Below are 23,712 nucleotides of genomic sequence, written 5' to 3' on the forward strand. Positions count from 1 at the left end.
GTGCTGTGGCGCGAAAGTCAGCAATTGGCTAAAATAGTTCCGCGCACATTCATATCCTGGTCAAAAGGTTATGAAAAACAATAATCAACGTGTTTTTGTGCAGCCTCGAATATAAACTTACATTAATAAGAGGGCAGAACGGTTGAGTAATATTTAATCAATTTGAATATGACTTCAAAAGACAGCAAATGAAGTTTAACAAGAAACATAAAATGCCTGCCACTGAGAAGATGGATAGTTTAGTTAAACTCAACATAGTGCAAATTAAATCACAAACCAAACAGAACATTTCACCCCCAAAACTTGTAACAATACATAACACAGGGGAAAAGCCCTGTCAAGGGCATGAATTAACAAATATTTGTTTTTACTTTAACAATAAGCCAATAGCTTTTTTGGAAACAACAAAAATATCTACCAACTTCCTTTTCTTAACAAACCCCATTTCTCTTGACAAATGATGCAGATGGACTTTTGACATGTCCATCATGTCCATTTTAATTTGTTTCATGTGCTCCCAATGTATGTCAATCCCTTTAAACGTATAGGAACTTATAAACTGACAGCAGGAGTTATTGGTTGAACTCAGTCAAACAGATCATCCAGGACATTGGATGAGGTTTGGCGGTTTGAAGGCTGGAGAGAGATGGGGAAATATAGATATGAAATGAGTCATTTCAAGTCATTATACCACTTGCAAAGAAAATTGCAAAAGCCAGACATCATATTTAATACACATTTTAACAGCTTTTGTTATTTGGTAATATTGTGGACTATCTCACCAGTGTATAGCTGGAGTCTGGGTCTGAGCTATCGAATTCCTCAATTTGAGGCTCCTCCTCCGATTGGTCCTCCTCTATCAGAGACAGCCTGCAGACACACAGCACCAATCAGTCAGGGTATGCCTGCCTTGGACGTTTTGCAAGGGAATAAAAAAAAAAATTCAACCATCATGGAAAATTCTGGAAAATATATTATAAAATATTCTACTATGACTTTTCTTTTTTTTCTTTAATTCAGAGTGGTTTACAGTAAATCCAGATAGTCATTATGTACTTCCTATTGACATAGTAAGTGAGTCAAATTTATTTATAAGGCACATTTAACAGTTTTCACCGGCCAAAGTGGAAAAAAGGCATATACCTCATACATGGACAGTACATGAAAAACATAAAAATAACAACATATCATGGTAGGGGAGGAAAGGCCAGGGAGAAGAGGTGTGTTTTGAGCCTAGATTTAAATGCATTCTAATTCACTGGCGGTCGGGGAAACAGCAGATAGTCATTAATTGTTGTATCCCGTCGAAACTGCCGTGTTCGACAGCAGTTCGTCGGCTTAGCAGGCAAACACGGCAATTTGGATTCAGTCTACAGTAAGAGGGGGCCTTTACAGGGTGAGGTGCGCTTCCAGGTCCGGTGGAGACTGCCGGGGGCCGGGGCTCGGATGGCTGAAGGAGGACGGTCGACGCACTTTACTCCTCACTTTACGCATCCAAGGCCTGCTGGGAAACACAGCAGTACAATCAGGGCATTCAGCAGACGCTTTTATCCAAAGCGACTTACGTCGGTTAACACACACATTGACACACCGACGGCAGAGTCAACCATGCAAGGCGACAGCCAGCTCGTCAGGAGCAGTAAGGGTTAAGTCTCTTGCTCAGGGACGCATCAACAATCAGCTAGGAGGAGCTGGGGGATCGAACTAGCAACCTTTCGGTTACAAGACAACTGCTCTACCTCCTGAGCTAAGCTGAGCTAAGCCGACCCATTAGCAGTACACAACTAAAGGCGGGAGTCCTTCTGTGGGAGGGACTACATCTTGATTTTGGTCGGCAGGATCAACTGAAACACATGATGGAGAGGGATATCCCGGCCAGGCGTCTCTCGCAGGGTCCTCCCTCTGTCGTCACCCCTCCACACCCTCCAAGCATCCGCCTGCAGCCCGGCTTCTCCTCCCCGGGAACCGGGTCCCTCATGAGGGTTACCAGCAGCCGAGGACCCTGACCTGCTGGAGAACTCTTCCTCAGACAGCGGTGTGGAGCGGACGCCCTCCTCCTCCTCCTCCTCCTCCTCCTCCTCCTCCTTGGAGGTGGGTCGCGTCCCGTCGATCCCCGCCACCACTGTGGAGCTGAAGGGTGGCGTGGGCAGGTTGCTATGGATACTGCTGCTGTCCAGACCCGCCCCTCGCTGGGGGCTGGACAGCAGGTCTAGCAGAGAGGGGTGGAGAGTGTGTGTTTCTAGTGTGGGTGGCGTGCGTGCGTGCGTGCGTGTGCCTGTGTGTGTGTGTGGGGGGGGGTCACAGTGTCAGAGTTGTTCTTCTTATCGACACACATTTGAAACCAGTTCAATCAAAAATAACATGCATGCAATACAAGCATGTGCTGCGGGTCATCTTATCAACGATCCACAGAACATTTTCAAATTCGCTTTTATACAGAGAAAGGCACGGAGCGCGTCATGGTGTCTGCGGTGCCTCTCACCCTGCTGGCTGGTTCTCCTGCGTTTAGCCACGGAGCTGGTGGAGTGGGATCTCAGGCTGTCTCTCCGGTACGCCGTCAACTCCTCCCCCTCCACCTCCCCCTCCTCCTGCGACTCCTCCTCTCTAGGCCTGGCCGAGGCGCGCCCCTCTAAGGAGCGCTGGTACATCCTGACCGGTGGCCAGCAGGGGGCAGCACGGGGGCACTCTGCCTTCAGGAAGGCCACCCTGGCAGCGGGACAAAGAAGAGGAGAACCTTTGTTTAATAGCCAGCTCACACTGGGGCTGGTGTATCCCTGGGACTCATGTGTGTGTTTTTATCCATCACAAGGTTTTTGCAGAGACACGCCTCCAAGGTGTGGTTCATCTGCATGTTTTACACAGACAAAAGTACCGTGTAGTGCAGCACACATATGTCAAATGGTGTGTGTGTGTGTGTGTGTGTGTGTGTGTGTGTGTGTGTGTGTGTGTGTGTGTGTGTGTGTGTGTGTGTGTGTGTGTGTGTGTGTGTGTGTGTGTGTGTGTGTGTGTGTGTGTGTGTGTGTGTGTGTGTGTGTGTGTGTGAGAGTGTCTTGTGTGTGCAGCGACCCCTCACAGCTGGGTGCGGTCCTCGTGGATGAGTTTGAAGCTGAACTCGCTGAGGACCTCCAGGAAGTTTAGGTTGGGTGGCTGTCCCGGCACCTCCTCATGGCCCCGGAGGGCAAAGCGGATGCCATCCCTAACCCCCAACCGGCCACACACAGACAACCACACACAGAGACACAGTCACCAGGGGTTAGGAGTTAGAAGTTCAATCTCCCCTTTGGGCCACGCCGGCTAAGAATGTAAGCACTCATGGTGGTTTAAGACAATGGCATCCACACAAATACAAGCGCTTTGAGTGGGAGAAAAGCGCTATATAAATTGAATCTATTATTATTATTATTAAATATGCAACCAAACACACATTGTGTTACTGTATCATTGTAAGGAGGAACTAACCTAGCTTCAACACTACTGTTTATGATGTCTGAGACAGCCAGATAACCCCACCATAAGTATTGATGCAATTCATTTCACTCATAATTAATCTGTAGCGTGACCAAATCATTTATGTCAGCAAAAGTGTTGCCTCAAGTTTATTATTTTATAAATACATCACAGTTCTAGGAAGCACAGATAATCGACGTGTTATGACGACTATTGCAATATAATAGTCTCATTGATAAAGGATCAACTGATGATCTTATAAAAGCTAATTTAGTATAGAAGTACAAAACACATCCTTTATAGGGAAGGTGATGGAGGTGGTTATTAGAGTCGACGGAGGAGTGTGTGGGCAGGTGCTGCTCACGTGTGCAGGCAGACCAAAGCCTTGCGGATCCTGAGCAGGTCAATGCCAAAGCTCAGAGATAGCTTCTTGGCCAGGTCTCTGATCCTCCCCAGCTCCTCCTCACTGCTGCCTGTGGACACCACCTCCGAGAACAACTAAACACACAACACACAACACACACACACACACACACAGTTACATCAACATTCACACAAACACACAGTCACATTGATGCGCACACACACACACACACACACACACACACTCAAAAGTCGCACACACACACACACACACACACACACACACACACAAGCATACAGTTCAACAGTTATATAGACACAGTCACATTAAAACACACAGTCACATTCACACTCCCACACATACCTCATGTAGAGGACAGCATATTGAAGGAATTATTGGCAAACCCATTGTGTAAATAAGTTCTGCTAGTATAGTCCTTATTGCATTCCTCAATGCCCTGCATTGTACAAGTCTGAGAAGGTGTTGGTCATTGCACAGAGACAGAACCTCTACCAGCTCAATGTGATTTTCTCTTTATTAACTTCATAGGGAAGGACCCATGTTGCCTTATGTAAGAGAAAGACATTCTCTTACATAAGGGAACAAAACGATCGCCTTGGACATCACTGTTGTTTACTCCAATATATTGAAACGCCTCTTCATAGACCAAGGCTGCTCATACACACAGACACACAGACACACAGACACACACACCTGTTGCAGACACAGGCAGACGGTCTTTGCACTCTGCACGGTGCTGATCTGACGGCTCCTTCTCAGAGTCTCTTTAATGATGTCTCCAAAGTCCCTGTAAAACTGTAGGAAGCAAGCCGACCCATGAATAACTATTGAATACCAGCCAATTACAGTGGCTCCAGATACATGCCAGGCAGGTAGGGGTTAGAGCTTTTATGGTAATGACAACAGTAATAAAAATGAGTTCAAATTAGGGCTGTCAGTTAAACGCGTTATTAACGGCGTTAACGCAATCCAATTTTAACGGCGTTCATTTTTTATCGCGCGATTAACGCAAATTCATATAATTATTTATTTTTTTGGCTCAAAACAAAGAAGCAGTTGCCTGACTGCTATGTTCAAGGCAGTATGTTTGTATGTTCATCGTTGAATTGCACAATAGGCTTTTTTTGTATCTTCCTGTTTTGATCAGTATATACCAATGTGGATAAGAGCATTACAATCAGAACAATTAATGGGACAAAGAAATCAAGGGATATTTAGCATAGAAAAATATTTGCGATTAATCGCGATTAATCATGACTCAACTATGACAATAAAGCGATTAAATATTTTAATCGCTTGACAGCCCTAGTTCAAATATTCTGCAACTTATCCCATAGCCCATGCCTCCACAACACCGCCCAGCCATCACCTTGAAGTAGTTTTTGAAGACATCCGTGGCGGCGCTGAGTTCCAGCACGCCATAGATCACCAGTTTGCAGTATCCCGCCAGCATGTTGCGCTTGTTTTGGAGGGCGGCCATCATCTTCTTCTCTTGCTCCTCATCCGCTGCACCAGACATGGAGGAGATGGAGGACCATCAGTAGAGACTCACTGACGCTCGTGCCTTAAAGCTGCACGCTTCACACCGCCACGCGATGTTATTGCTTAAGGAACTGAAGTCCTGCTGTTTGGTACCTAAGACACCACTTTAAGAGAAATGGTTGGCGGCAACAACACTGTTGTTGTGGAAATAAATTGAGCCCCACGAGAAAGCTTGAATACCGTGTAACAGACATGACTGATTTTGTTAAAATACTGTGCTGGATTGCTGCTATAAAACAAACACCTCCCTGAATTCAATATAGAGCCATCTAGAACTAAAATAAAGAAAGACTTTCATCTTTATTACGGAAAATTTATGGGACCATTTGGAAATGTTTTAATAGTACATAGTACTTATTTCCCAGACTGAAGCCGAGGCATGGAGCTTTGGGAGCAGCGGTGGTTCTGTGGGTGGTCTACCGTCAGGGGGGACGTCCTGAGGATCGTCCGTGAAGATGAAGTCGATGAGGTAGGCGGCCATCTCGGAGCGCAGGGGGCCGGCGGGCGGCAGGGCCAGCGCCTGGAGGGCGGGCTGGGAGCGCACCGAGCGGGCGCTGTACACCAGCAGCAGGTCACACAGCAGATCGAAGGCCTGGGGGACAGCAGGCAGCGCAGAGGCTGTGTTCACGTGGAGAGCTCAATGACACACACCTTCCGACGCTACAGAGTGCTCTCCGACGAAACGGTGGGATGCTATCAATGTGTGGGAAATACAGTACAAGCTTGAACTTTCTTTGTTTGGTTGGTGTACAAGCCCAAGCATTTATTAAGCCCATTTATTAAGCATTTAATCATTCACCACAGCCTTAGTCCTGCTGTATAATCCACCATCCTATAAATAGAGTTAAACGTTTGTGGGGGGCAATGAATCCAATAGCATGAAATGAAAAAAATGGCCATTGTTTGCAAAGACAATATCTACTTTTGTTAGTTTAAGGTATGTGCTGTGAATAATAACGTAACCAGTTTGTTTTTATTCTATTGGTAATTATTCAGAATTGAACGGTTAGCATGTTCAACTGCAAGATTCAGATTCACGTTACACTATGAGGCATCTCTTCGTTGGTTCAGCTCTACTTTTGTTTTTTTTTAACTCAGTAGGATTTGTCGAACATTGTCGTCTTGTGACGTTATAGTCAGAATAGACCGTTTGATTTAAAGTTAAGGTAGAGGGGGGGTAAGAGTAAGAGGGGGGTGGCGGTTGGGATTTGTGACGTGTGGTATATGGGGGAAGACGACGCAGGTGCCAGACCAGCTCCCTGACTCCTACCTGGTCTCTGATCTCAGCCTGGCCCGACGACAGACATCTCTGACTCACGCTGCAAAAGGACCGCACCGCCTGCCTCAGGCGCAGCACCTCCGCCTGCCAGGGAAGGGATGGAGGAGGACGCTTAAGGAGGCAGCCATCTTCGTTGGCCTTTTACAATCAATAAATGGGTGGGCCTAGGTCCACCCACTCAAAAACAACTTTTCCTTTCATATTATACTGCAACACATTTTCTGTTTCCCGCATGGAAAGAAAAAGTTTGGAGACCCCGGCCAAAAGGTTCAAGCCCTGAATCCCAGTCTACCCGTAGGCATCCCCTTTAGCGTTTATCTGAATAAAATGCAAGTTGTTTTGGAAGAGTACCCCCTTTAGATTAAAGATATGGAAACCATCCCATTAGCTTATGAGCACAACAGCCGGTGTGTAATTACGTTGAAGATAACACTAATTAGAGACGGCAGAGATGATACGGAGCACAGAAGCAGAACTGTGAAAGACAGACTTAGAAGGTGAGAGAACTGGGGGGGATTTGAGGAGGTAACTAGGGAGAGAGATGAAGACAAGAGGATGTATGACTATAAAGAGAGAGAGAGAGATGAAGACAAGAGGATGTATGACTATAAGGAGGAGGGGGGGGGAAGAGAGAGAGAGAGAGAGAGAGAGAGAGAGAGAGAGAGAGAGAGAGAGAGAGAGAGAGAGAGAGAGAGAGAGAGAGAGAGAGAGAGAGAGAGAGAGAGAGAGAGAGAGAGAGAGAGAGAGAGAGAGAGAGAGAGAGAGAGAGAGAGAGAGAGAGAGAGAGAGAGAGAGAGAGAGAGAGAGAGAGAGAGAGAGAGAGAGAGAGAATGACATAACTAGAAAGAGAGAGAGAGTTAAAGAACCGGGGGAGTGAATGAAAGAATAGCGAGGGCGTGAGCAATGCTGTGGGGGGCTTGGATGCACTCCAGCAGATTGCGGTGATAATTGCCAACTGTCCACACAGCTGGTGGGATATTGAGGGAGGGAGGCGGGAGGAGACACGGGTGAGGCAGCCAGCACCAGACTGGCCCCATAGGAGAGTTAATATCACACACACACACGCACACACACACACACACACACACACACACAATGACAAAGCTAAGTCTACCACACCGGCCCCCTGGGATACAAGTTAAGCAGACCAGTCTAGCACTTATCTAAGGCAAGACGCATAATAATGCTGGCTAGCGTTTTAAGCGTTGTGTGTATTTCGGCCACTGAACAACAAAATAGCACTTTGAGTCTGCCTCGTGTATGAAAATAAAGTTGCCTTGCCTTATGCATTTGTTTCATTGAGTGACAGGAGCGTCAAAAGAGTGACAATTTACTAAACTAAAACACAGAAGGAAATTGGCCAACCATCTGCTCACAGCCAATGAATCACACATATATTTCACTAAACCAACTTGGAGACAGGTTTGAAGACATCTTTGTGTATCATAATGAGAGGATGACCTCAGTGGGTGTGGAGCTCAACACCCTGACTTTGTCCCACATCAGCTGGAACGAAACATACTTCAGAGCAGGAACCATGAGCTGAAAACACAACCAGGAGTGCCGTCAGCTTCACACGCGCTAGTTATACACACACTGATAACCTTCACTTGTGAAGCAAAACACCAAGTCCTTCAATGAACTGTGTGTGCACGATTGTGTGCGTGGCATACCTCCTTCTCAAAGATCGGGGATTCTACCCCACTCTTCAGCAGCTGCATGCAGGGCTCAAACAGCTCACAGCTCTTTAAGTCCCGGGCACTAGGAAGGCCACAAGTGTACACACACCCAATCGACATGCATGTAAGCACAAAAAAACGTCTGATTGAGAAATACACTACGAATTTCCCCAAAACTATGGTCCACACCCCATACAGCTCCTGTCTGCTTCCCTACCTGCTGAAGGCTGCGATCCTCTTCAATGCCATGGATGCGCTGTACACATCTTCTTCATCAGCTGTCCCCTGGAAACACACTCAACACTCTTTATGTGTTCACTATCAAATCAAGTTCACCCAGGTGATGGATAGTCTTTTTTCTTGAAAAGAAACGATAAGTCGATTGAGGGAACGTTATAATTAATAATAATAATAATTCATTGAATTTATTTAGCGCTTTTCTAGACACTCAAAGACGCCTACAGTGAAGGGGGGGGGACCTCACTAACCACCACCAGTATGTAGCACCCATTTGGGTGATGCACGGCAGCCAATCGGCGCCAGAACGCTCACCACACACCAGCTTGAGGTGGAGAGTGAGGGATGAGGTGGAGAGAGGGAAAGGAACATTTAAACACTATCGACCATAATTAAACACTAACGATCACATTTAAACACTATCGACCACAGTCCACATGCAAACACTATCGACCATATTTAAACACTATGGACCACATGTAAACCCTATGGACCACATGTAAACACTATCGCCCACATTTAAACACTATGGACCACATGTAAACCCTATCGACCACATTGAAACACTATCGCCCACATTTAAACACTATCGCCCACATTTAAACACTATCGCCCACATGTAAACCCTATCGACTTAATTAATAAGATAATTTATAGTCATCAAATGCTGCAATTTAGTTTTATTGGAAAATGACTTTCTAGTGGTTGCTCAATGCAGGCTATTAGGACAAGATGGACATGGATAATCCAAAACTCACAGCCCTATATTCTACCAAAACAGTTATCTTTTGGTGCCTAGGCAGGGTGACAATTGCCGGTGGTCCCATCTGAGCATGTCCGCGTCAATGAGATCCATGTAGTACAACGCACAGTACAGCGCTGTCCGTCATGAGCCCCACCTGCAGAACCTCATCAAAGTAGCTGTTGAAGCACTCGGCCAACAGGTCCAGCAGCTGGCTGAAAGCCCGGTCGGCGCGGGCCGAGAAGGTGTATGCGTCCGAGCAGAGAGCGCTGGCCAGACACGCACACGCCTCCAGCACGCTGCTGTCGGTGTGCTTCTCCACGACGGAGCACAGCTGGATCAGCAGGAGGTCCAGGTACTGGTAGACAGACCGAAAGGCGGGCAGGCAGACGAACAGAGGCAGACACAGGGAGACAGACAGGCAGAGGGAGACAGACACACAGACACAGGGAGACAGACGGGCAGAGGGAGTCAGACAGGCAGACACAGGGAGACAGACACACAGACACAGGGAGACAGACACACAGACACAGGGAGACAGACACACAGACACAGGGAGACAGACACACAGACACAGGGAGACAGACAGGCAGAGGGAGACAGACACACAGACACAGGGAGACAGACGGGCAGAGGGAGACAGACACACAGACACAGGGAGACAGACGGGCAGAGGGAGACAGACACACAGACACAGGGAGACAGACGGGCAGAGGGAGACAGACACACAGACACAGGGAGACAGACGGGCAGAGGGAGACAGACACACAGACACAGGGAGACAGACGGGCAGAGGGAGACAGACACACAGACACAGGGAGACAGACGGGCAAAGGGAGACAGACACACAGACACAGAGAGACAGACGGGCAGAGGGAGACAGACACACAGACACAGGGAGACAGACGGGCAGAGGGAGACAGACACACAGACACAGGGAGACAGAGGCAGGCAGAGGGAGACAGACACACAGACACAGGGAGACAGACGCAGGCAGAGGGAGACAGACACACAGACACAGGGAGACAGACAGGCAGACACAGGGAGACAGACACACAGACACAGGGAGACAGACACACAGACACAGGGAGACAGACAGGCAGAGGGAGACAGACACACAGACACAGGGAGACAGACGGGCAGAGGGAGACAGACACACAGACACAGGGAGACAGACGGGCAGAGGGAGACAGACACACAGACACAGGGAGACAGACGGGCAGAGGGAGACAGACACACAGACACAGGGAGACAGACGGGCAAAGGGAGACAGACACACAGACACAGAGACAGACGGGCAGAGGGAGACAGACACACAGACACAGGGAGACAGACGGGCAGAGGGAGACAGACACACAGACACAGGGAGACAGACAGGCAGAGAGAGACAGACACACAGACACAGGGAGACAGAGAGGCAGAGGGAGACAGACACACAGACACAGGGAGACAGACAGGCAGAGGGAGACAGACACACAGACACAGGGAGACAGACAGGCAGGCAGATAGATGAATAGCGAGGCAGACAGGCCCATGGAGGGACGGTCGTACCCACAGGCAGACAGCCGGATGGACAGGCAGAGGCAGGCGTACAGATTAACAGACAAACAGGCAGTAAGCAGGCAGATAGGTTGGAGATCACAAAAGACGGGCAGAATGATCATGAAATGGGGCCTGTACATGCGTAGGTAGGACTACAAATGAGCATATTAACATTGCAGAACAACAAATTACCATTGGGTCGAATGCAGAAATACCATCACCACTAATTGAACAGAAGAAAATAAACGTGGCATTTAAAAAAAACACTGCTACATACACAGTAGACACACACAAATGCTTTAATAAGAGACATTTTTTTTCCTGTGAAAGTGGTGTGAAGCCTGAATAATTATTCTGGGCACGACCTGAATAACTGAATAAATGTCAATGCCAGTGTTTGCACAGAATGTCCGGCCTCACATGAATCTGTGTGCAGTCCACCAAAGATGACTTATTCAGTGACATTTGGTGATCCGTATAATGTGTAGATGATGTGTCGGAAAACAAACAGTCTACCATGAATGATAGGAAGTGTATGTTAGGCACAGCGGCAGAATTTGTGGGATCTGAAGGTGACATCAAAACTATGGCGTGCAAACAGAACAATGGATACTCAAAGTATAAATTAGGCTAAGGATTAAATAATAATGATAAAAATTCAATTCAGAAAATGTCATCGGATTTTGATCATCAAATTGATCATAGAAGATATTTATCTACTACAACTACCAAAATGTTCTGCTTACTACTACTGAAAATTATAAAATGAATACTTCACTCTGAATACAATAAAGAAAGCATATTCAAGACATGACATAATACTTTTATATCTTGCGAGGGGCATTTGCTATTATTCATAGTATTTTATAGAAAAAAAATGTAATCTGAAAAGATAATCGTTAGATTAATGGACTAGGTGCAGCCCTAAGCAGAACAACATCTCTATCCACAAAGGCTGGAAAGTCACCTTCTCCAGCTTCTTTGCACTGCTGTACGTCTCCAGGTCAAAGTAGAGGGGAATCTGCAGGAGGCGGCTCACGTGGTCCACATCCGCAGAGTACTGGAACCGCCGCAGGAGCAAACAAAAGCGGATTAGAGCCTTCTAACCCCACAGCAGCCATGAAGCTCTGAAAACAGAGACTGAGACAGACGAGAATAAACCTGCCTTCTACTCTGTAGAACTTTCTAGCGGTCAATTGAGCAGCTGCAGAGAACTTCCATGCAAGTCAATGAGGAAAAGTCAACGGGGAAACTACGAAAATATATAATACATAGCCGTCGTTTTTGTCAACATTCAATCAGGGTGCCGTTTCTTGCTCTCAAAAATACCCAGACGGAATTTGAACGTTTTGTTGCATTTAAAGTATATAAAGGCATTCAAGAAATGCCTATTTGATTGACAGGTCTCAGATTGGTGACAGCCAACCAGAAAAGCAGGTTCAGCAAGGCAGGGGGGAACAGTGTTTATGTTGCTATAACACTCTGCTTCTCTTCCTGGTTTCTCCACATAAACTGTTTCTAGTGGTTTGGAGCAGGTTAAGTATTCATTCAATTGAATTAATCACAGTGTGCACAGATACAGTAGATAGTAAAAACTCTGGCTTTATTATGGTTACCGTAATTTTCGGACTATAAGCCGCGCCTTTTTTCCCATTTTGCGGCTTATACAACGCTGTGGCTAATCTTTGAATATTATAGCTAACGGCCACTAGGGGGCCTCCTAAATCTATGGATTTTTAAGCGGCGGGCTCCAGTGCGGCTTATATATGTAAACATCATTCAATTTAGCTGCTGCGGCTTATACTCCGGTGCGCCTTACAGTGCGGAAAATACGGTACATATATATGGTAGAAGATGCACGTAAACGGTTTTCTATATCTGGGAAATACTACTACTTTACAGAGTACAGGGATGCAAACACATGTATGACAAAAAAAGAGAGAGCTACCCGAAGTCGGAAAAAATATGATGGCATGATATCGTATTATCATGAGAAGGCCTATGCTATATGCTATATGCCTAGAAAGATAAAAAATATATTAGTTACTCAGTAACTAATATGCCTTTTTAAACTAAGTTAATTTATTTTCACACACACACAAACACACACCTCTGCATTGGATATGCGATCACAGGTACAGGTACTGGCAGTATAGGCCTGGCACTGTCCCTGATCTTATCTGCTGCTTAGGGGGTTTCTGGAAGAGGGTTTCGGAGAAGCTGTGCAACACTTTGTGTGGTTATTGTTGTTGTCACTTTCCTCCGATGAATGTCTGCCTTACAGTGTGCATACAGGGCATGTACACCCCTGCTGGCATAATTAATTTCTTTAATGCAGTGTGTGCATTTAGCACATCCTTTTTTCTCATTTTTTTTGAAAAAGTCAGACAGTGGAAAGTTATGCTTCACTGTATTCACCTCAGTCATGGCTTCTAATTTTAGCCATGACCAGTTCCAACTGATAATAATTAATCATAATTAATGTGTCGGGTCGGGCCGGGCTCGGACAGAACGTGCACGGGCTCGGGGTCGGGCTTGATTTTCTGAGCCCGATCTAAGCTCTACCGTGCGCATGCGCATTCAATGTTTCGACGCGACGGCAAGCGCTTTGATTGGTCCCCTAACAAAATCATTTCCGGAATCACTTTTCTTTACTTCGAAGGCGAGGGGGGGTCTCAGTCAGTCAGATTACGGAATATTGACACCTGTACGCGCGCACCGATCGACGCACCCCCCCCTCCCCCCCATTGTGCTTTTCATAACCAAACATACAAGGACTGAAATTGTGCTATGGTTCTCTTCCCAGACAGTTCCAGGATGTCGGCCTTAGCAACACAACGATAGGGTAGGTGGTTGAAACCTTAGCAACACAACGATAGGGTAGGGGGTTGATACCTTAGCAACACAACGATAGGGTAGGTGGTTGAAACCTTAGCAACACAACGATAGGGTAGGGGGTTGATACCTTGGCAACACAACGATAGGGTAGGGGGTTGATACCTTGGCAACACAACGATAGGGTAGGGGGTTGATACCTTAGCAACACAACGATAGGGTAGGTGGTTGATACCTTAGTAACACAACGATAGGGTAGGGGGTTGATACCTTAGTAACACAACGATAGGGTAGCGGGTTGATACCTTGGCAACACAACGATAGGGTAGGTGGTTGATACCTTGGCAACACAACGATAGGGTAGAGGGTTGATACCTTAGCAACACAACGATAGGGTAGGTGGTTGATACCTTAGTAACACAACGATAGGGTAGGTGGTTGAAACCTTAGCCACACAACGATAGGGTAGGTGGTTGATACCTTAGTAACACAACGATAGGGTAGGGGGTTGATACCTTGGCCAGCAGCTGAGGCATCAGAGGCATGAAGTGAGAGGAGAGTCGTCTCTTGTCCTGAATCTGGATCTTCTTGTCTTTCATACTCAGCATCTGATGCGCACACACACACACACACACACACACACACACACACACACACACACACACACACACACACACACACACACACACACACACACACACACACACACACACACACACACACACACACACACCCCTCTTTTTTTTAGTTTGGTGAGTGATTTCACAAAACAAAATATGCATGTGTCTAGAGCAGTCCAACCGACCAGGGATTTGTGATTATGAAGGAGCCAAATTCCATTTGCCAGTATTCAGTCTGAAAATAAATATGTCAGATGCTTCCCTAATGATTGCAGAAGTATTCAAAATTATATATACACCGGTATATATAAAGTTACATTTATCTGGGAGCTCGAAAACATAAACCAGAAGAAGGATTGTAAGCAATGGTGTATGTGGTCTGTGTATGGGTGAGAGTCTGCGTGCGAGTGAGTGAGTTAGTGAGTGAAAGAGTGAGTTTACATGTGTGTTTATTTGTTTCTTTGCATCTCGGTCCTCACCCTCTTGCCCTGCACTCTCCCCACAGGAGGGATGGCCTGGGCTGCCCTTCTGACGGTACACAGCAGGAGTTCCAGAAGGGCCCCTTCCTCCTGATTCGACAGGCCTTCAATTACGGCAGGAGAGCGGGAGAGAAAGCCACAGCAGAGAGAGGGAACAAAAGATAATAATCCAGGACGGAGTGACACAGCACAATAACAAACACAATGTCAAAATTAAAATAAGAATAAGATGAGATGGGGAATATGGTCTGTTGTTGGATGAAGTGAACTAGAGATCTCCAAGCATGGATACCTCAAATATACGTCATCAATGGTTCCTTGCACGGACATACGCTGGAGGTTGAACATTTTACATGTGAGCAAACCAAGGCCAGTCTCCGCTCCCACGCTGGGTCCACTACAGGTCTACAGATAAGGAGAGCTGCGTGGTTTACCCTGTCCATGCTCACAATCCTGAAGCAGAAGAGACGTCATCGTCTCCCAGTCCCGGAGCTCCAAGCCGGCCACGGTCCACAGACTGTCCACCAGGTAGGCGCCGTGGTCATGGCACTAGGGACGGACAAAAGGACATGAATTCAATATGTCCCCCATTATGCAATCAACCCAACACATGCATTGAGCATATTAAGCCAAAAAGGTAATAGGGTTGAAAGATGAATTGAACCTAAGCAAATATTAAGATTCAAACGTGACCTTATTTCATCGTTAATTGGAAAGTCTTGTGTCCAATAAGGTACAAAGAATACAAAAGCAAATACAAAGAAAATAATTAAACTACACAAAAAACCTGTGGTACAACAACAGGTACTCTATAATGTATATTTATCTTTACGATATGGTATTTAGATGAAGAATAATTTGAAGAATAACCTCGCTCTGCAGGAAGAAGGTGATGAGAACGTTGAAGAAGGCTTCCCTAGGGCTCATCGCTTTGGCCTGCTCTTCACGGACCACCAGAGTCTTCAGCCTGACACACACACACACACACAATACACAGACATCCTGAATCATGAACAATACCAGCATGAAAGGCTAATTGCAGATGAAATGCGTTTGGTCGTGGATGCTAAACATATCGAAACAAACCTATAAAAAGAAAGGTAAATAAGAAGACATCACCTTTTTATTGAGGTTTTCGCCATAGGAAATTAATACTTAGATTTGCGACCAGCGCAGCACAGGCACAGCTCAATTTACGAGCCAGGCCATTCATTGGGGATCATGGTATGGTTATGGAGAGGGCCGAGGATGGAGGATTACTTGTGGTAAAGGAAACATCCAGCAGCGGCAGCGAGGCCTCGGTGTGCAGCAAACACCAGAGTGTACACATGCGCACATTCCTCCTCCTGCAAGCCTTCTTCTGAAAACCTAACACACACACACACACACACGTGCACGTACATACATGAGACAAATACATCCACACATACGCAGACACACACGCCCACACACGCATGCACACACTTACTAAGCAAGGCTACTTTAATCAAAGGCTTGCTTTGATTGGGAAGTTAAAGACAGGTGAGTCACCCGTATATGTCAGTGTGAGAGCCACATGGATCTGTTGTGGCACACACAAGCCCTGAGTCGTGGGCCGACCTTCGGTTTAGTTAATTGTGTTAATCCAAGTCACAAAAGTGTGTTTTTTTATATATATATATATATATATATATATATATAAAAACTTTATCCTCAATATCTTATCTGGCAGCACACTGAAGACTGAGTATGTTTTAACAACATTTAGAGTATCGTGAAGGGCTAAAGCTACAATGTATTCTTGATTCATGAAACAGAGACAAGGGGATTGAGAACACACATGCACACAAAAAGGGAACGGGATGTATACAGACACACTCACTGCTGGATCAACAACAGCAAGTTAACCGCTTCCGCGGCTACGTCTGGCTCCTTGTCAAACACCATGGTCAGCATCCTTTCCTAAACGCGCGCGCGCGCACACACAAACACAAACACAAACACAAACACACACACACACTAACTAGACATGTAAGGGCCCCACAGACTGTGATTTCTTTTAAAAAAGGCCTAAAAACCCATCTTTTTAGAAAAGCCTTTGGCTAAACTGCTATTTATTTATTTTATTGATATATTTTCTTTTAATGTGCATTGTAGCACTTTGAGATCATTGAATTGATATAAAGTGCGTTATAAATAAAATGTATTATTATTACTATTATTATCTAGCTGCAGCACTGAGCAGAGAGGAGGTTTGATGGGTTATTCAGCAGAAGGAGAGACAGGCAGACAGACAATCAATAGAGGAGGGACAGAGAGAGACAGAGACAGAGCATTATTAAACCTTCAAATATGAAGAATATGAAATAAAATAAAAGAGAAAAATAGAGAGGTGGAGGAGGAGACATAGGGAAAGGAGGGCAACAACAATGGCTAAAAAAAAGAAAGTGAAAAGCAGAGAGGGGAGAAGGGAGGGGGGGAAGGAGGGGATGAGAGGATGAAAGGGGAGGTGTAGAAGTCCAGTCCGGAGGGAGGGCTCACTTTGAATCTGTTTGTGAAGAACTCAAGGCGTCCCAGGAAGTCTCTCTCCTGGTACAGGGCCTGCAGGGCACGCACACACTGCAGACGCACCACACTTTGCTGGAGGGAGGGGAGAACCAACCCCACACACACACACACACACACACACACACACACACACACACACACACACACACACACACACACACACACACACACACACACACACACACACACACACACACACACACACCATTAAGTGGGCAGAGTGAAATATGCTAATTCTGCACATATCCTAGGCTGGTGGTGGGATATGAGAAGCAGGCTGTTCCTCCCCTGGGACTGCAGCGCCTCTGCAAGCCCTGGTAAACAAACACCCAGGGCCTGAAACTGTAGACCTCGTTCCACCTTGACTGCTTTCTACTCATTATTAGTATTCTACTAGCATTTTGTCCCTGCTCCTCATCTTTCTTCTAAGGAGAGACACAAGGGAAATATAAAAAATATGACAACAGAAAGCATATATGCATAGAACTAGGGTAAGACATTTATTCAGACCACCGTGCATTGCTTGATTTAGTAATTAAAATGTTTTTTTTTAACATATACATTTATAAATAATATAAATTCATACATTTACATGGCACCTTTCAATACAAATAATAAACAAATCATAAAAATGGGCATGACAACAGGGAGAAACTGAAACGTAGTTTGCCTTCTCGTCCCTGTGGTTCTGGTTACCTTATCGAACAGGGTCCAGCCCAGGTACTTGAGGTAGCCGTCCTTGAGGAAGCTCTCTGGGTCGGTCCTCAGCCACAGGCCCAGCTCCTGGATGCACACGGCCCGGATGTCCGGCACGCAGTCGCGGTAGCGGTGCACAAACACCCCCCGCATCGCCGCGTTGATAAGCGACCTCACATCCTCTCTGTGTTCCAGCAGCTAGTTCCCAAAACATGGCAACACACAAACCCGCACGTCCGCACACAGAAAAGTTCTATCACACCGTTTTTGACACTGTCTGTTTGAGTGGCACATTGGGCAGCAGTATAGGGGAACAATATAGGTAAACACACACACACATAAACACTCCCAACAAAATTGTAATAACTAACAAATGTCAGTGGTTAATAATGGAAACAGTAGCAGTGAACTGTTTGTTAATATATGTGTGAAGTCTATAAGGTACCTACCCCCATGTCTACCACCCACTGGGGGCACCCCATGATGCATGCACTCTCACAATACTCCAAGAGACTTTGGATGAAAGTGTCCACCGAGCTGGTGTATATTTTTATCTATAACTTGCTGAGATGCCCACACATCCGTGCGCCTTAGTGGCCTCACATAACACACAAAGGTCTGCTTTTCTATCTTCTAACACGTCAATAGAAGACATGCAATAGCCTTTGCCTTGAATTCAATATTTCTCAGCCATGTCGCAGAAACAGCAGTGAATGGAGGCTGAACAACAACAAATATTCCATCCCATGGAGGACAAATATGAATTCAACTCATCCAATCAAATTTGCACTTTAAGTCAAAGCTCGCAGGGGATTGAGAATTATTTTGTGGCTAAGTATGCACTACAACCCTCACATTTCTCACTTTAATGTGGACAGCGGAAACAGATGGGAGACTCTCAGCTCTGCCCTCTAATGCCTTCGTTGAAAATAAGGTGAAAAAAGGTGTGTGTGTGTGTGTGTGTGTGTGTGTGTGTGTGTGTGTGTGTGTGTGTGTGTGTGTGTGTGTGTGTGTGTGTGTGTGTGTGTGTGTGTGTGTGTGTGTCATCCATGTAAAATAGGTTAGAGAAGAAGAGTGTGAGTGTGGGTGAGTGAGAAAGAGAGGGTGAGAGAGAGGGGGGAGAGACAAAGTGAGTCATTAAGAGATAGGGAGAAAAAGAGAGAAGGATGAGCAATTTAGAGAGTGAGGTTTGGGGGAGAGAAAGAGTGACGGAGGGATAGTGAGACCCAATTCACCCCTTGACCCTACCCCTCTGTTTTGCGCTTTCATGCATAGGGGTAGGGTGCCCAGATTCTTGTTGGATCAAGGGGTAGGGCCAAGTGGAAGGGCTACATGGCCCTCCAAATGGAGGTTTTTCAATGGCCAACTCAAAACCTCCCACCATGCCTTTGGAATAATCTGATGTAATGAGTAAACTCGTTGCGTTTGCTTGCGTAACCGCCATCAACAAAAACGTATGACGAATCAGGGTCTTGAAGGGTTATCCCATTTCAGAGGGGAAGAGCTTAGTCAGCACCCCTTGTAACCGTTCCGAGGGGCACTCGAAAGTCGGGGTGTGCGGCTGAATATATGAAACGGGATTGGGCAAGTGAGTAAGGGAAAGAGACTGAATGACAAGAGAGAAAACAGGACGGGAGCGGACAGAGGAAGAGAGGGAGAAAGAGGTCCAAAGTGTGTGGGAGGTGAGAAGCAGAGTGTGAGACCTCCTTGATGGCTGCCTGGAGCTCCTCCAGCCTCTGGGTGGCTTGGTCCTGGGGCGACTTGCTGCTCTCCGCATCGAAGCGCCGCTGTGCGGTCTGCAGCTGAGTGCCAACCGACACCCCCACCTGCACCACCGCGCTGATCATCTTCATGGCTGTGACACAAAACCCATGAGACCACACACCACATAAAACCCAGAAAAAAAAACAATCTCAGTCAGGCAAAAAATATATTTTCCGTTTTAATCCCGGGACAAATTTGTGTCCATGGGACCAAACCAACCACACATTCTGAAAAACTGGGCACACCGGAATTGGGATTGCCAATTCATTTAAACAAGAGGAGCTTTCTGAGTGCTCCAGATACAGGTCATCCATGAGAAGGTGGGGATGAGTCATCATGCTCGATGACGACTACAAACAAACCCAACGCTTGTGGGGTGAGCGTCGGAGCCCGAGCCCACCAGAGACGCCCTGGCCGCGGGGCGGGGGTGACTCACCCAAAAGGGTGCTGGTGTGCCTGAAGGCGCGGACCTGGGAGTCCGAGAGGCCGGTGAGCAGGTCCAGCAGGGAGCTGAAGAGGTAGTCGTCGTACAGGAGGCTGTTCTGGCAGGAGAACACCAGCACCTGCATCAGCTCACACAGTCCAGTCCGGAAGCGCTTCCACTGGGGCCCCAGGGAGCTCAGAGGGTAGTGGACCGACTCCTGGCCCGGGAAGAAGACACGGGAGTGAGGGGTGAGGACTAGATCTGCTTCTAGGGGTCTGGCCCATAGCGCTTGCTACAGCGTCGTACTTTGTTGCTACAAACTGTAACTCATGTAGCCTTCATCAGCTTTATAACGATAAGAGTAATAATACATTTTATTCATTGTGCTTTTCATGGCACACAAACCATATTTAATGGAATGAGTGTATTAATTTGGTATTTCATGCATACATGAAGTCGCTTGGAGTTGCTTGAAGATAATGAGATGACATTTAAAAACACCTTGTATTTAGATGCTACTAATATAACTCCCACCTCACTAAAATCCTTGGTCAGCACGTTGATGATTTCAGCATGCTGCATCTTGTCAAACATCTCTCTGGTCACCACCCCTACACAAACGACAGATATATGAGTGTATAGCTACGGCTAGCATGGTATTGCTGGCAATATTATAGATATTCCTTGACCAATAGAAGAGCACATTGTACCCTCTGCACCCAGTTCACCACGCAGTCCTTAGCGAAGGATAAAATGTGCTTTCAATAGAAGGATTAAAACAGCCTAGCACTGCATTGTTAGTAGCAGGAAGCTCAGTCGTGAAGGACTGATCGATTGCTTCACTGAAATCAGGGAGATAATCCTTTGAACTTTGACCCCGGTGTGCTCCTGTCATCTCTTCAACCCTGACCTTTGCAGCCGCAGCACTGAGTGATGAAGTTGACGAACACGAGAAGCCCCGCCTCCCGGTCCTGCTTGTAGCTGTCAATCCACTCGTCCACAATAGTCTGTAGACGGACAGCAGTAGGGCAGCCAATAAGACAACAGCGTTCAGGTCATGGGGGGATGTGGTTATTGGATATATCAGTTAGCAGCTGTCTCACCCGTTGGGTCCCATTAACTCCCTATTTTCCCTTCAAATAATGCAGAAGGCTTTGCAAGACCTTGGCCGTCATCCTCTTGACCAAATGGCAGTTATATGAATTGCCAGAACACGTCCACAATATACCGCAGCCCAGAATATTTGTACTTTATCAACTGATTTGTTCTCCAAATTGTGCTTGTCACAATTTTCTTGGCCACATCTGAACGATCTCCACTTGATAAATCAATAGTTTTTATGGGTATGATTCAAAATGACTAAAAAAAAGAATTGTGACCAAAATATTGAGTTAAGGAAGGAAAGTGACAGCTCTAAACTACAATAAGATGAACAACTACAGAACTAATGTTATTGCATACTACCAATTACATAATTCTATGTGAGTGAAACATTTTAAGTGCTCAGTAAGCTAGCAAACAAACTAAGTACGATAGAAATATGATGAGGAAAGAATATGACCTCAGGGCAGTGCTATTTCTCAGGCTCGACGCTGAAGTGACAGCAAACGCCCCGTGGTACAAAGTGGTATTACAAGGCGGGGTTAAGTAAATATCTCTGTAACAGAAAACCTAGACTTTGACATAAAATCAAAGCTGTCATATCTTCAAACTAATAATGTGGCACGTTGCATATTTAAGAGCACAACAAAAGGTTGGATGGCTGTGCTGTCAGTCATTAACAAAATGACCAAATGGAAGAGCTCCTTCCTCTCTGCGCATCAATAGGGTCACATCAATCAGCTCCCGACGGCGCATGATAATCGCTCTCATTGTGGGGTCTTAAAGCCTTACTTCCCCCTCATTACTCATGTGTCCGTCTGCCTGAGTGTCCGCCCCACCTCACCCCATCCCCCCAGAACACACACACACACACACACACACACACACACATTTATAAAAAATAGTATTCTTTTTTAATATGTAATCTATTCCCTCACCACTGTGGCACTCTTTCCGGAGCGGATGGCTGCATAGATGTCCTCCGCACGGATTGCCGGGGCCTTCTTCCAAATCCTCACAGGCCCGGGAAGAGAGGCCTGTTCTGGTGTCCCTTGGGAGGGACTGGGGCTTGATATGGGTGTCACTGAGGCTCTGCGCCTCAATTTCTTGAGGGGCTTCAGAGGAGAAAACATGAGCGGGCAACTCGATAAGGGATTTGTGGGCAATTGTGTGTAGCAGTCAGAAAAATAAGAAATGGCAAGGTGCAGAGACAAGTTGTTACCTTGTCTCCGCTTTATATAGCAATCATTTTTCTGGTGAATTAGTGGCTGGGCACATTGAGAAACTGATTAATGCAGAAAAAAATATCTTAATTTACCTGTTTGGGCACGGACACAGGGACAGGAACAGGCCGCTTTCTCTGCCGCCCAGATTCAAACTGGGCCTCAAACTCACTGTCAGGATCGCTAGTGCTGCTTTCCATCTCGCCCAAACTACAAAGAAGAATACATTTATTTCATGTTAAAAATGATGTGGTGAAATTAATTAATGCGTGGATTTTTTTTTTTTTGTGCTAATGATCAATACAAAACAAGCTTTTTCTAGGCGCATTTGCTGAGCCAGTAGCAGGTTATTAATTTAAGACCTAGCCTCTAGCTAAATTAAGGCATACCTTTCACCATCTGATTCCCGAATTGACTCCATGTTCTTGATGGGGATAAGAGGAATAAGCTATGTTCAAATAGGTTAAACACAGTGACCATGAACAAGTTACACCATACAAACACGGGTAAGAAGTGGCGGCTAGGGTTGGCTAAGTGGTTAGCATAAAAGTGTGAAAGCACTTTGAGCTTAATAAAGCTACAACAGCTACAATAGTTGGACCGTCGAAAAGACCTTAAAGTACCTACGACTGAGAACCATGTATTCCGTATCTAAAATGGGTTGCGACCAATTTTGATGTAGTTGGGTCAGACTATAACGCGATTACGAGTACAAATCAAAACGTTTTATCGTGTAGGCATGCAAAGTTTAGCTCCACTAAAACCGCGAAGTTCCTGGAAGCTCATTGGACGGATTGTGTGTGAGAGATTTTTGTTTTCTTTTGCCTTTTTGGTTGGGTTTTGGGGGTGGGGGCATTCACGTTACATCATTTATAAATATTCTGGGGACACCTCTGTACTCAATTCTACTTTGGAGCCAAACCTAAGTTTATTAGGCTACCTAAAATCACTATCGCATACATGGATCGAAGCAGCATACTTTTTTTTTTTTTTTGTATCATTATTACTTTGTTATATGTGTAGGCCTATGGCTATGGTAAATCATATATCAGAATGGATGAATTGCTTTTTGGGTCTTAGTCAATTACGATTCTATACTTACCAACCACTTTAATTAATCCAATATGAATAAACGTATGTCGGTGTGCTCTTGGCTATGGTAATCGAGTT

The 23,712-nt window shown here is 45.9% G+C and overlaps 1 protein-coding gene across 5 annotated transcripts; it reads right to left on the reverse strand.

Annotated features, from left to right (window-relative positions):
• Positions 1 to 137: 137 nt before the first annotated feature.
• stag3 (STAG3 cohesin complex component) lies at positions 138 to 23,351 on the reverse strand. Of its 5 annotated transcripts, none has more exons than XM_030369050.1 (32): positions 23,170 to 23,351; positions 22,932 to 22,966; positions 22,638 to 22,752; positions 22,258 to 22,434; positions 21,129 to 21,225; positions 20,753 to 20,829; positions 20,231 to 20,435; positions 19,734 to 19,885; positions 18,031 to 18,228; positions 17,308 to 17,406; positions 16,649 to 16,728; positions 16,048 to 16,155; positions 15,658 to 15,754; positions 15,222 to 15,336; positions 14,788 to 14,891; positions 14,204 to 14,296; positions 11,821 to 11,913; positions 9,469 to 9,669; positions 8,550 to 8,617; positions 8,327 to 8,414; positions 8,115 to 8,195; positions 6,645 to 6,737; positions 5,795 to 5,966; positions 5,202 to 5,338; positions 4,526 to 4,627; positions 3,812 to 3,945; positions 3,074 to 3,196; positions 2,483 to 2,706; positions 2,008 to 2,275; positions 1,394 to 1,504; positions 783 to 870; positions 138 to 636 (listed from the first exon to the last, which is right to left on the reverse strand). In XM_030369050.1, exons 2-32 carry the CDS (start codon positions 22,961 to 22,963, stop codon positions 586 to 588), a joined length of 3,783 nt encoding a protein of 1,260 aa, XP_030224910.1. In that variant the 5' UTR covers positions 22,964 to 22,966; positions 23,170 to 23,351; the 3' UTR covers positions 138 to 585. The 5 variants fall into 5 exon arrangements, with proteins under 5 accessions (XP_030224910.1, XP_030224907.1, XP_030224908.1 ...); XM_030369047.1 differs by having other exon boundaries at positions 23,166 to 23,351; XM_030369048.1 differs by having other exon boundaries at positions 22,932 to 22,990; positions 23,166 to 23,351.
• Between the last annotated feature and the right edge of the window lie 361 nt (positions 23,352 to 23,712).

Source organism: Gadus morhua, chromosome 10 (genome assembly GCF_902167405.1).
Source record: "Gadus morhua chromosome 10, gadMor3.0, whole genome shotgun sequence".
Taxonomy (NCBI): domain Eukaryota; kingdom Metazoa; phylum Chordata; class Actinopteri; order Gadiformes; family Gadidae; genus Gadus; species Gadus morhua.